The 14334-nt window shown below is 38.8% G+C and overlaps 1 protein-coding gene across 1 annotated transcript; it reads right to left on the bottom strand.

The window, feature by feature from the left end:
- Positions 1–381: 381 nt before the first annotated feature.
- Positions 382–7006, bottom strand: LOC149845671 (putative trehalose-phosphate phosphatase F). The gene is made up of 13 exons (XM_089997699.1): positions 6836–7006; positions 4583–4694; positions 3945–4439; positions 3688–3828; positions 3489–3560; positions 3229–3357; positions 2394–2450; positions 2200–2301; positions 2033–2110; positions 1879–1948; positions 1249–1319; positions 682–774; positions 382–605 (listed from the first exon to the last, which is right to left on the bottom strand). The coding sequence occupies exons 3-13, from the start codon at positions 4242–4244 to the stop codon at positions 543–545; spliced, it is 1176 nt and encodes a 391-aa protein (XP_089853825.1). The 5' UTR covers positions 4245–4439; positions 4583–4694; positions 6836–7006; the 3' UTR covers positions 382–542.
- Positions 7007–14334: the final 7328 nt, after the last annotated feature.

Here is a 14334-nt window from a genome sequence, read left to right as displayed (position 1 = left end):
TGTTTTTGGTGACTTGAAAGCCCATCATGTCGAATCAAACATCCGTGGCTATCAGATTATAGAGAAGAGCATACGAATACAGTCAACCATTTGAATTTCTTGAGGTGACTTGGATCCTCACAAGTTGCTATAACAAGCACACATCCTTTTTACCGAGCTTACTGGAAACTATTAAAATGCCATACCGGCGGTTCAACGGTTCCATTTCAACTAAGAGAATAGGACGTAAAATAGCGGGGAACATAGGGATATAAATTTCTGCAAGCTGTTGATAGCTCAAAAATCAGGAAGACTTGTCTGATTTCTTTCAATATGGACCATAAAACGAGCGCACGCACACGCGCGCACACACACACACACACACACACACACACAAAAAAAAACAGAGAACACAAAAAATTACATATAAATTAATTAATTATATAATATAAGAAAAGAAAAAAAAATGAATTGGGAAGATGGACAATATCCTGCTTCCACCTCCCCAAATCTGGTTCCGTATATAACTTATTATTAACATGTATAATGGACACGACAAATGATCAGTTATTCATTTCCCTGGCTGACTTTCTCCAGCTAACCAGGTTCTTGAGGAAATCCATCACCTGCAGAAAGCACAGAAAATGTTTACTCTCATTGACTCGGAACTGCTGTATGATAAACAAGCTTTATTATGCTTACCTCGGCTGGATCTCTCAAAGAGTAAAAAGCATTAGTTTCTTTAGGCACCGAGGACACTAAAATGCCATAACCTCGATTGCCCTCACGCAAAACCTGAATTTCAAACACCAAAACATCATTAAGCAGTAGGGATGGCAGTGGACCGGGGGACAACGAGGCCCCGCCCCGACTCGCCCCGTTTGGACTGGGGATGAAGGGCATGAAACGGGGATGGAGGCAGGGATGGACTTACGCTTTCCCCTGCCTTGCCCCCGTTTGGACATGGGATGGAGGTTAAAATCCATCCCCGTGCCGGGATAGAGGTTTGGATTTTGAAACGGGGCGGGGGTGGAAACCTTGTCCCCCGCCCCGGTCCACTGCCATCCCTATTAAGCAGATACATGGTCTTTCTGAAACAAGCTTATGGCTGCACGTCCAAACATTCTCCATAGTTGTTTGGCACACTCTTAACAGCCATGAATTGAGGAATAACAAGGTATTACTCAAATCATTCCCCTATCCTCAAAATGAATATAACACAAAGGATCAGTAAAATTTGTCTAGACTTTGAGCATCATATTCTCTTACCTTGAATGCGTCTTCGTCTGTACGATCATCTCCAATATATATAGGAAGTACATTGTCAGAATTAGTTAGACCTGCATCAACACAAAATTGTAAGCAACACCATCCTGATAGGCAAGTGTGGAGACTCAGAATCGAAGATTCCTTTAATCAAAGTGTTGTTACTCCAACCATCAGGATTCAGGATCACAGTCAACACCCACTCTTTCATACAACATATGCATAGGGATCGCAGTGGACCGGGGCGGGGGACAAGGTCTCGAACCCCCCCCCCCGTCTCAAAATCTGGACCTCCATCCCTGCACGGGTTTGGATTTTATCCTTCATCCCTGTTTCATGTCCTCCATCCCCGGTCCAAACGAGATGAGGTGGGGCGGAGCCCCGTTTCCCCTCGGTCCATTGCCATACCTAAAGAAGGATTGGATACGGGGTGGGGAGCGGCAAGGCGGGGATCGGGACGGGGCGGGGAAAAGCGTAAGTCCATCCCCGCACGGGTTATGATTTTAACCTCCATCCCCGGTTCAAACGGGGCGAGGCGGGGGCCCATTTCCCCCCGGTCCACTGCCATCCCTACATATGCATAAAGATCCTTTATTTCCAAACCAGTCAAGAAAAGTAGTTGAAGATACTCACCAAATGAATCTAGCAAAAACTCGACCGCTTTTCCCTTGTCCCACTTAATAACTGGACGAACCTCTAAAACCTATTCATTATAGGATATCACTGTCAGGCAAATATGCTTATAGACATTGAGAACAATTTAGAAACAGTATGGTCAGCTAATTACCTTCCGCCCATGGGTTAGTCTTAAACGAGGGTAGCGACTTAGAATATTACCAACACATTGTGCAACTGTCACCCATTTCTGCAAACATCAACAAAGAGAAAATGCATGTTATACATCTTTCACCATTTTTGATGATTAAACTAAAATGCGGATTGAAAAACTCTCACCTCCTCATCCACAAGCCGATAGTGTACTGAAACACAAAACTTATTATTCTCCACCTTCACACCTTTAATATCTCTCATACTTTCCACAAATGACTTAAAAACCTGTGATAATTGAAAACCCCTTTAGAGCATGAAACAGATTGAAAAGAAGAAAAGAGCGTTTGATGGCTAAAAGCATAAGCATCTGATTTTACCTCCTCAATCATTGGTATAAATTCACGAGCAGGCTGGAACAAGTTAACCCCCTTACCCTGCACAACATTATCAAGTTTTAATTAGATGATCAAGAGTGCTCCCCTAGAACCATGATCACCAAAACACTATCATTCTTTTAGAAAGAAATTAAGCATTATCGTTTTCTATAAAATTATTTTGATGGGAACCTTCTGTCGAGAAAGAAGGGAAAAGTTTAAAAATTAAGAAAGAATTAAGGATTGAATTTGATGGCTAAGGTGACAACCCTTAGCAGAAGGGCCGCAGATTCGGATCCTGCCTGGCCTATTCCACAGCTTGATGATATAAAACATAAGATCAAAAGGAAACTAGAAAAAATGAAATTTTTTCATGGAAAAGAACCACAGAACCCAAGTTTTTAATTCATCAGTTTCTCTTAGGAATTATAAAAGAATGCCCTTTTCTCTTCAAAAAGGTAAAAGAAAAATCATTTTGCTATTATATCACATGAAATAGTTTCATTGCCTGGTGAGATTACTGACTTGTGCTATTTTCGTCTTCACCATAAACATGACTAAGCACAATCATGAATTGGTAATTGTATATTGCTAAAGAATGTAGCCAAGTAAATGACAACAAAAATATAACTAGTGCATTATGTGCTTGAAGCATTTGCTTTGCAGGTGGGCATTCAGTAGCTAACAAATTTCTTCTGTTAAGCCGTTTTGGTGGTGAACCACAGAGCAGAAATGCTGCTGTACTGTATTTATGCATATTCTAACGGTAATGAGTGACAAAAAACAAAAACAAACATGAACTTGAGGAAGGCATGTTTAAATTGTCATGCAAGCTCACCGCATTGTCTGTAGATCTAATGCAATTTGGATGGTTGTAAATGGATGAACAGTGCTTAACAGGGCCCATCATATCCATCCCATGGCTCCCGGCATAGTACAGTTCGGTTAATCCCACAAATTCAAATACCTGATATGATTCAAGCAAATACTCAAGTCAGAAACATGAGTCATAGCCAAAGGCATACATCAAAAGACACGATGACCATCAATCATAAATCTATAAAGGGTACAAAGTGAGGAGTTAGTATACTGTGACACCTTATCACGGCATCTTCCACTGATTATTGCTGTTGGAAAACACTTTGCTACTTCTTTTACAGCATCTCGCATCTATAAATTGAAATAGGGTGGAATAGGAGAACATGAGCAGCACATATACAACATGAAAACTGAACTTGTAAAAGTACAAATAACCGCTTTCAAAAAACGTGTAGCTGGAGTTTGAGCTAAGACTTACTGCATTAGACATGAAAGCACGCTCTGGGTCATCAACAATTGGTGACAACGTTCCATCATAGTCAAGAAACAATGCCATCTGCTTCCCCTTTGCAGAGTTTGTAATCTGCTGAAATGAACTCAGAGCTGATGGGTACTTGAGCTGCATAAAATTCAAATAGAATTAGAAGGCAGATAAATATCTATCTGTAGACATTGCATATAGTTGACCAGGAAATGTCTGAAATTCAAGAAGTCTCAAATGGCTAGCAAACTTACTGCCCACGAACGATATGCTGCCTCAGGTCCATCCAAGGTTGCAACTTCCAAGTTAAAATCTCTAGGAAAAAACTTCCGTGGAGGTGAGGAAGCTTTCATAGAATCAAGCCAACCACTGGCCCAAACATCATCAAGTTTACCTGGTATCGTTTTCTTCTTGGAGATAGATCGGCATAGCATGGGAGAGAATGGAGTTCCTTGTGGAGAATAAAGCAACAAACTAGACATACCTAGTCTTGACTTGGTTATTGGAACAGGATCGGTAAGAATAGGTGCAGTATGGTTCGACTTAAGATCCATAGGATCCAGATTGATGGTTATTTTTACAAACAAATTCAGAGGATAAAATCAAGTAATGAAAATTGATGACAAGTGGCTTATTTCCCAAAGTGCAAATATTTACCCAACCCTTTTATCTATAAAGAACCACCTCTTCAATGTCTTCTTTTTGCTGCGATTATGTGTGCAGCCCATCAAGAGCAAGCTTCCTGGAAACTGATATCATATACGATGTTACAATTAAGACACATGTAATGCTGCTTTCCAGGTGTGTATCTTAAACACCAAAGAGAATTGTTCCTTGCAAAATTTGAAGTTGAGAAATTTCAAGCTGTAAACAATATGAGGCACATGCACACCTGATCATCCCCAGAACTGCAATGCATTTGTTGGTTAACCAAACATTTGCAGAATGGAAACCTAAGCAGGGTTTGATAGATGTCCCAACTTCACGCAAAATGCTTTGATCTTCTGCCAGTCAAAGAGCAGTATCCAGTAAATTAAAAGCCCCCAATAAGGGAGATATTGTTGACACAAACAAACATCTAACGTAACCAAAAAAATTCTTTTCCAAAATTGTATCTTTTATATACAGCAAGCAAAATGGCATTAAGAAAAAAAAGGCATCAGGACCAACAAACTGAATAAGTTATGTGTATCACTCTGACTGAACTAAACCATGTGAGTTTTCACAAAAAACAAACAAAAGAAAAACCTAGAGATGGTGCACCTGAACCAATTCAAACAACAGGTGAATTGAAACACAAACATTTCAATAAGGTAATTATTTATGAGAAAATATAGAAAATGGTTTACTCAAGCACGCTGAGATGAAAATGCACAGACAGAGTCACAGACACATGACATCAAAGCATAAGGAGAACCAAGCACTATAAAAGGTTGGGCTGGTTAACAAATCAAGTGATGTACGAAAGAGCTGGGTATTTTATCAGAGGTTGGATACAGAGCAAGAAATATCTTGGTCGATTTAAAAGTCCCACGATTCACCAAAATTCTGTGAGTCTATGCGAGTTCATCTACTGATTAACTTAAAGCGATGCCTAGGTTAGGGAACCAAATTTTATATGAGTGTCAGAAGAGAAGGTTCATAGCCATTAAAATAGATATAACATGCCATTTGATATAAGAACTGACAAAGACAAAGAACCTGGGAACTCATGCATATCACTATAAAAGAGAAAGAATTCTGGAGGCACAAAGTAATGAATTGAGAAAGGACTTCAGCTTCAGCCAGATTTATAACAGTGAGAATATAACATAAAGAAAACAAATCAGAACCAAATTCAATGTTTGATCTTCATCAGAACTCGAGGGGTTAAAAATCAACCACGATTGGTTATCAGTAAAAAATGAAACTAAATATCCTATCTTGTGCATTTCAAAGTTCAAGCCTGAGAATAAAAGATAAAGAACAAACATATCTATATGATGTAAGCAAAATAGAAGGAAACATAAAGATCAACACCAACAGCAGAATACCAAACTAAACTATCAGAAAAAGAAAAGCCAGAGTACAATGCCTAATCTGACAAAAAAAATCTAGGCTTTCCACCCGAAGACTTTCGCTTTCAAGGTGCTCATATATATAAAACATGTACCTGAGAAACTTCAAACAGCTCCTTTGCTTCTACCCCTTTTTTCTTTTTCTCCAAAAGAGAACAGTTCAAATGTGGAAAAACCAAACATGATTTTGTATGAACATATACTATAATTCTATACACGATGGTACTATGAATTTGGTTGCCTTCTGTCTCTATTTCAAGTAGACATCAGAACACCAAAATCACAAGGATGACAATGCCAATAGTTTGCAGTTTCAACTTCTTAAAGACTTGTTTATCTTGACCACATTCCACTGAGTGATAGGAGATATTTTCGGGGGGAAGAACCTCCATTATGCAGAATGGGGCCTCCACCATCATTCGATTGTTCCATTACTTAATAAAAATATGGACACATTTTGAATCTAAAAAAGTGGAAGGAAAAAACAAAGAACACACAGTGTTCATGATACCATCATCCTAACTAAAAAGGCAGTCACCGAGAGGCAGCCTGTCGGCAGTGTTATGCTATGTTAAAGCCATTGTTTACTAAATAAAAATATCCCAATTCCGAATCAACCTTCCCTTTATCCTTACGCACCAGGAAGGTAAATTTTAAGAGGAAAACCGAAAGTAAACCTTGCATTTCAGCCTACCACCCTTTCTATCCATAAAAAGAAGAAGCTAAAATCACATCCTCTGTAAAAATGCATTCCACAAAGGAAACATTTACCATTCAATGATGATGGTGATCAAAATCTACAGGAGTAACATCTTCAATAGGTAAAACCCACCAGAGAGACAAAACAAATACCATACAGAAGACTCCGTCACCAATCCTAGAGCACCACCCACGAATCCAGTGAACACCAACAAACACTCTTATCTTGTTAAAATAAACACCAAAATCATCAATGGCTCATTGGGCAATTCTTCTCTTCACACCCACAAAGGCCGCAACCAAAACAAGAGAGAAAACATACTGAACCAATGCCAAAACAATGCAAAAAAAGAAAGAAATAAGAGAAGATAAAGGAAGCGAAGCATTACCTTAGCAAACACCTACAACAAAGCAAGGCAAGGACCCCAATCACACAGAGACAGAGAGAAAGAGAGAGAAACACGAGAGGAGGAAGAGGGAGAAGAAGAAGAAAGGTCGTGATGATTCTGGTGCCTATTTATAGCGTTTTTTTCCTATGCGGAAGACGTGTTCTGCAAGGCAATATTTCTCGAAAATTTTCGATTAATTTAATTACCCAATAAAAATTGATTAACAGTTTAACACTAATAAAATTTATTTTTTTAAGCACCCAACAAAAATATTCCATTTTTTTTTAATTCATGAAAAACCGGACGTCGCTGCGCAGTCGTCTCTCTCTAGATCTCGCAGTCTTCATGTCTCCAACCGTCTTGACCGGCTATAGCCGGTGGCTGGGGGGGAGGTTGGAAACCGCCACGTGGTTGTTGTTTTTCTTTTTTAAGAGTTCGTTCGTGCAGAGAGATTGTGCCTCGGCACTTGTGATCAGTGTCGAAATCTAGCTGGCGTAACACTCGCCGTTGTTCCCACGTGTGCCAAAAATGATAGAAAATGGCTTGTGAGAGAAAAGGCAATTCTAAATAAAGGAGAGCAGGAAAGAGAAAGAAAAGGTGGGTTTTTTTTGCTTTTGGGGGTTGAAAAGGAAAAAGAAAGAAAAACAAAAAGCATTGGTTGGCAAACCGGGTTGGGCTATGAAATGGGCCCACATATATGTTTTTTTTTTTCCAAGTCAAACTGGGGTTAGGCAGACCACTACCCATAGTGACAAATATAGCGAGATTTATGAAAATCTCATAAGAAATTGGCTGAAAGTTTAAAACAGCAAATTTATTGTGAGATTTTCAAAATATGAATGTGCTTGGCACGGTGAATTTGCTAGGGATCAACCATCCTGTATTTTTTATGAAAAAATATGATTTTTGAATGCTTAAATATTTATAAAGGTTATGAGTCATTGATTTTAAAACCTTAAAAAACTGATTTATGCATCAAAATGGGATTGTTCAAGAGTGTATTCTTATAAAACCAAGCAAGTAGATCATATCTCTATGGTTAAAATCAAGAGAAAAGAACAAAAAATCCATAAAAATCGTGGTTCACACATTAGTTCTTATATTTTCAGTTATATATATATAGTCACTAAAATATGAGAAATTCTAACTTTGTTTTTTTTGCATATCAAACTATGTGGATGTGTTTGCCAAGGATCAACTATTGGATCATGTATTTTCGATGAAAAATATGTGATTTTTTAATGCTTGAATTTTTATGAAGATTATGAGCCATTGATTTTAAAGCCTTAAGAAAATCTTTGATATGCATCAAAATCGGATGATTCAAGAGCGAGTTATCATAAAATCATTCATGTAGATCACATCGGTACAGTTAGATTCAAGAAAAAAAATAATAAAAAGTATGGTTCACACATTAGTTCTCATATTATAGAGACTCATCTCTCTCTCTCTCTCTCTCTCTATATATATATATATATATATATATATATATAGAAATGCGTTCCTTAGGCCCCCTTTTTTCGTTAGGCCCTTTAAAAAATCATAGTTTTAATTATTTTTTCTCACATCTAATAAAGTAGATGTGATCTGTAGGTTTTGTTTAGTGAAAATCGGCTTTTGGATAGCTGAAAAATGACATGTATACAGTTTTTTAGGATGATACAAAATCAATGGCCATGAAGGTACCAGTTTTTCTTAGCTCATAAAAAAATATTTTTTCATCAAAAAAACATGATCTAAGAGTCAATTCCTACTAAATCGAACATGCTAAACACATCTAACGGTTCAGATCTATCATAAAACACTTGAAACCTATTGGGGCAGGACCAGAAATGGGGCCTAATATGTTCAGTTGTTAAAAAAGAGGGATTAGACTAACTTTGGCCACTTTGCACTAGTATGTGCATGGTTTGAAATTATAATTAACCAACACAAGCTAATATGCATTATTATAAAGAAAAGTAGGTGACATCCACGTCTTGTTGTGAGTCATTAGCGCGTGGGAACGCAGAAGAGACATTCAAAGACACGTAAGGTTTCCCACAGTCTGACTCGGACTTTGACTCACAAACTGTGGTCTGTTGGCTGCCGCCCAGCACCCTTGGGCACACAGGAATTGATTTCCCATGTCCTGCACTTTGTTTGTTTGGAGTGATGGGGGTGACCTAGGGAAGCTGAGACGAAGCTTCCGTTGAATTTTCGACCCTTTTTTTTATTGCATTGCCGTAGTCTTTGTTCTTTTCATGTAGGTTAAATTACTATTTCCCCAATAATAATTTTACCGACGTGCAAATTTGCCCAATTATTATTACGTTTGGGTATGATTATTTTCCCTACTTTTTAGGAAAATTGAACTAAAAACATATTAAACAAACGGTGTTAGCTGTATGTTTTGACTTGGTTGGATTGGAAAAGTCATCCCATCCCCCTCCGAAGTCAGAGGAAGAGTTTCTCAAGACTTGGCTAGCAAAGGTGAAAATGTGTGAAGGATTCAAACACTGACCAAATTGAAAAGATATATTAAATATTAAATTGAATGTGATACCCTTTTGTTAGTTGATGCTTAGAAGTTTCTCACATCATCGAAAAATCACGAAAATGACACTGCAGAAAGGTCGACTTTTGAACGATACCAATAGTCATTCCGGATCGACGGTCCAGATGGGGCTGCCCGACCTGCCCAGATACTAGATCCCAAGTATCGAGACACGCTTCTCTCCAATCATTGCACGACGTGTGTCATTTTGTGCTGGCGTGGCACGCAGAAGGTGTTCGTTTTTTTTGTTAGCTGCCTCCCTGTGTCCCTTCAATGGTCGACGTGGATCCGGGCCCACCCTTCACATCTTGACTTGGATGATGGAGACATGTATCTGTCATACATGATATAAGAAACTTTCGTACATACACTAATGACTATTACTATATTATCATTGTTATTATAATGGTTATTATTGCTGTTATTGTTACTATTATATCATTATTGTGCCACTAATACTCGAGAACAACCTAATTAAAGGATGCAAACGGTTCTGACTTTGGATTGGATCACAGCCAATACCATATTTGACTAATCCGACGTTGGCTAACAGATTCGGATTAAAATTCTGATGGTGAAAAGCTCATACCGGCCATGTTGCTTTTTACTTGTGAACTGATTCAGATATCCATCAAATTCCAATATTTGTCGGATTCTAGATAAAAAAAAATCAAAACCATATCTGCATCCGATTAGAATTGGACATGGTTTGGTTTACCAAACTAAACGGCATTGAATTTGGTTGGGTATCTGATAAAATCCGGTTCATTGAGATCCCTAACCATAATATTTGGGGTAAAGGGTTGTGGATATGAATTATCGAGCATTGCCCAATCCATTGTCTATTTTAGTGTCCAAGATGTGGTCTGGCCAATAGAGATGTGACACCTGGTGGTTTGTGAGTAGTCAGCTGGTCGCAAACTCACATGCCTTGTTGAGTTGTTGGTATCAAGTGTGTCTGTCCATTGTCTAGCTGGCCTGTGTTGTGGTCTGGTTCACCTCTGGCTATTGCAATCGCTTTGCAGCATTAAAAAAAAAATTTGATGCCACTGTAAAAGCTACATTTTGATTGCTTCACCGACAGGGATGGCAGTGGATAGGAGGAAAACGGTGCCCTGCCCTGCCTCGCCCTGTTTGGATGGGGATGGAGGCAGGAATGGAGGTTAAAATCAAAACCCATGCGTGGATGGAAGCAGGGATGGACTTACGCTTTCCCCTGCCCCGCCTTGCCCCACCATGCCTCATTCCTGATCCCCTTTAGTAACACTTCCTCTCCTTCTTTAAGGATGGCAATGGACCAAGGGGAAACGCCGAAACGGGGTCCTGCCCTGCCTCGCCCCGTTTGGACTGGGGATGGAGGACATGAAATAGCGATTGAGGTTAAAATCAAAACCCGTGCGGGGATGAAAGCGGAGAGAGGGGGGCAGGATTTTGAGACGAGGTGAGGGTGGAGACCTTGTCTCCCGCCCCCACCCTAGCCCACTGCCATCCCTATTCACCGAACGCGGATTAAGATCTTTTATAATGAAAATGTCTTTACCTTTAAATGAGCCTTGGACAACGATGCCTTGACATTGGCTTTTTCTTGTGATGTCTTTAGGGTTCATATCCGATGAGCCTTGGCCACACAAGATTGATGAGCTCCTTTTGGTGGACCTACTGAAGAAGAAAGCAATAAAGGTCTCATGGACCATGAAATGATACTGAGAGAAGCACAGGCTATTGTTCAACCAGTTGAATGAATTCTTAATGCAATATTGATGGCCAAATTGTAAATAGCTGGGTGTACTCCTTTGGGGAGAGCGGAAAGGACCTCAAGGGTTTTACCAGCCAATGTGCGGTCGGTGACAGGTTTTGTTCTTTGAAATAAAAAAGGACTCTGCTTGTCTATTAGGAGCAGTTAGTGCACATCACCACCCTGTGTTGAGACGTTGCAGGTTCAAAACCCAATGATATAGTTGTACGTACAACTGCTAGGGGTCTACCTAACCCCTGCTTGCCTTTCAAAAAAAAATGTAAATAATTAATGTTGGAATTAAATGAGATAGCTGGATGGTTAGGTTGCATTATCATAACAATCGCCTGTTCAAATCCGAGAGGAGCCCTGGATATCCTGTTTATGGAGGTTGTCCTCGAGCTTACTATCCAAAAATAAAAACAGAAAAAAAAAGATGGTTGCACAAATTGATGCAGAAAGGTTGAAGAATATGAGACGAAATCAGAATGTAGCTTGAGAAAAAATAAAAAATAAAAAAACTCACAACAAGCCCTCTTACATGTGTGCTTATAGGCCCTTAATGAAGGGATGCTCCATTTGAATCATGCATAGTTTGAGTTCCACGACTAGACTTGTGATTTAGACTTTAACGGTGCTGAATCAGTGAGTTAAAGACATCACATGATACATGCCCAACTTCATTCAATGTGATGTGCCTTAGTATACCTACTCTTGCGTGCAATAATCCACTTCCTGATTTCTTCATTTCTACTTGTTCACGTTAAGTGGTTTTGTCATTCTGACGCAACCATGTTTCTCATCTACAACATTTGTAAATTAAGTTGGTGAATAGCACACCTGCACTCCTTTACCAACATATTTGTATATTCCATACTAGTCTATAATTTAAGATTCTCTAGTCTTAATATGAACAGAATCTTCTTGTGAGATCCATTAGTTTATTTACCTTCTGTTGCTCCATTGGATTATTCAGAGCATGTTCATGATGCCAAATTTGTTACTTTTTTTTTCTCATAGGGCATAAGCGTTGCATCTCCCCTTCTTCAGTATCTTTGCTGCTCTTCTTCTTTGTTTCATTGACTTGAAGACCATTCCAATAATGGAGTTGATGAACTTCCATTGGGAATCTTCAACCTGAAAAGGGTTCTCACTATTAGAGCTCAAGGATCCAATTTATTTCTAGAATCCAACTGTAACACCCCGATCCGGGACCTCTAAAGTTCAGGTTTGGTTGGTATTACTTCTCAGAGAAAAAATGTATAGAGAGAAAGAGTGGCTAATTTTTTTTTCTTTAATAAACTCAAATTCTATAACAAGGTTTATTATTCAGAGCATAAGAGAAATAAACATTACATTAATACGCAACGACAATGAATTAAATTAACAAATGTCTCTTTTGCATAATCGAAGTAAATGGTCATGTCATGCCTCCGCTAGTATACCTAGGACCTATAGTTGTAATTATTCAAGGGGTGAGTCTACCACTCAGTAAAGAATATTTACAAGCAATAAAATTTTTTGACTTACAACTATAGTGGACTCTAAGTCCCTAGTTTGAGTTTAGTTTTCGTCACATTACACAAGTTTTGTATCTTTTAAAATTTTTTCTCAACTCTCTCAATCTAACACTCACTCACAGATGACTATAACACTAGGTCGGCTATACTGGTCATAGCCGTCTATGGGCATAGTAACCTATGTAGAACACCTTAATTCTATATTGTTGGTCAGACTATGAACCATACGCTACCAGTGATTCTCGGATCACTAGGCACTGCAGTGAAACAAAAAGAGGACTCTACCTGTAGCTAGCCGAGAGGTTAGGCTCAAACTCGACATAGTTCATGCTACAACCTAACCATAAATGACTTTCCACCATCTATGGTTGTCTAGAGTCCTAGATACTCTGTGAATTAAAAACCTTAGGTCATATCTTAAGTTCATTACCTTGAACCTTACTCTCAAGCTTAGGTTTTACTCGTTCTCCCATGAATGTCATCGTGAAATCATTACAACAGATCTCATTCTCAATCTTAGAATCTTCTTAGGGTTCACATCGTATATCAGACTAAGCATGCAACAAGGTAGTATCTTTACATCATTAAATCACAGGCAACTCACTCTTCATGGTGGCTTTACTCTGGCCATGAACCAGGTAACCATTTTTACAGGTCGCCACTTCCAGGATTTAAGGAGTTTAGCATGCTAATCTTAATTGAAGTTCAAAGAAGATATAACTAAACTCAAGAGACTCAAGGCTGATCACAATTCTCATCACAATGCATGTCATTCAAAGAACATAACATAGATATGTTATAAAAAAAAGACATTTTTTTTCTTTTTGGCATGCATGTCATATCACAACTGGCATATACATACATTTATTTCACTGTAACTAACTCATGCATGGTCATTCTATGCGTATCATGCTCACACTCAAGAGATACATTTCTAAACATGCTGACTTATGGAAGACAATGATAACATGCAATGAAAACATGATTTATTCACAACTAAAGTTACTTATAATATCCCTTATCTGAACACTCTCTATCAGTAGTTTAATCTCTCATTGGACCACTTGGAATTGTAATTCAAATAAGATTCAGTGAGTTAGCTCAACTCTCTCTCTATATATAAGATTACTAAATTATCCCTATAGGGTTGATCAAATTTTTGGTTGCGGATATAGAACCAACATGTTACAAGGTTTTGGGCATGATCAAGGGTATTTTGGTATTTTTACCCAACTCGATTTCAGGCCAATTTGTATACTTAGCCTTATGGCTTCCTCGAATCCGCTAAACCAAACTTGGACTAAGTTTGGATTCATAGGACCCGAATTAGAGTGTTTGCATTGAACCTCTCTTTGATTGTTCATCTTAGATCCCTATCCAAGTGATCCAAATCGAAATAGAAGTTGACACTCCCAGTCTCGTTCCATTTGCAAAGCTCGATTTGGATCTGGATTTACATCGTGCCTCTACAACACCACCTCTTGTCTCAAGGTGTTTCGAACCAGACCAAGACAGGTGGAGAGGTCTCTCTCTCTCTCTTTTCTCTCTCTCTCTCTCTATGTCTTATCTTGATGGACAAAGTCGAGATAGAGATAGGAGACTCTCTCTTTTTGTCATGCATTGCCCTGACTCGACGGACAAAGTTGAGACAGAGAGAGGGATCTCTCTCTATCTCATCTCGACAGTATAGCCGAGACAGAGAGATCTT

Source organism: Nuphar pumila, chromosome 2 (genome assembly GCF_984573655.1).
Source record: "Nuphar pumila chromosome 2, dmNupPumi1.hap1.1, whole genome shotgun sequence".
Lineage (NCBI taxonomy): Eukaryota > Viridiplantae > Streptophyta > Magnoliopsida > Nymphaeales > Nymphaeaceae > Nuphar > Nuphar pumila.
The sequence above is the reverse complement of the archived record's forward strand: the minus strand, read 5'-3'. Positions and strand labels throughout refer to the sequence as shown.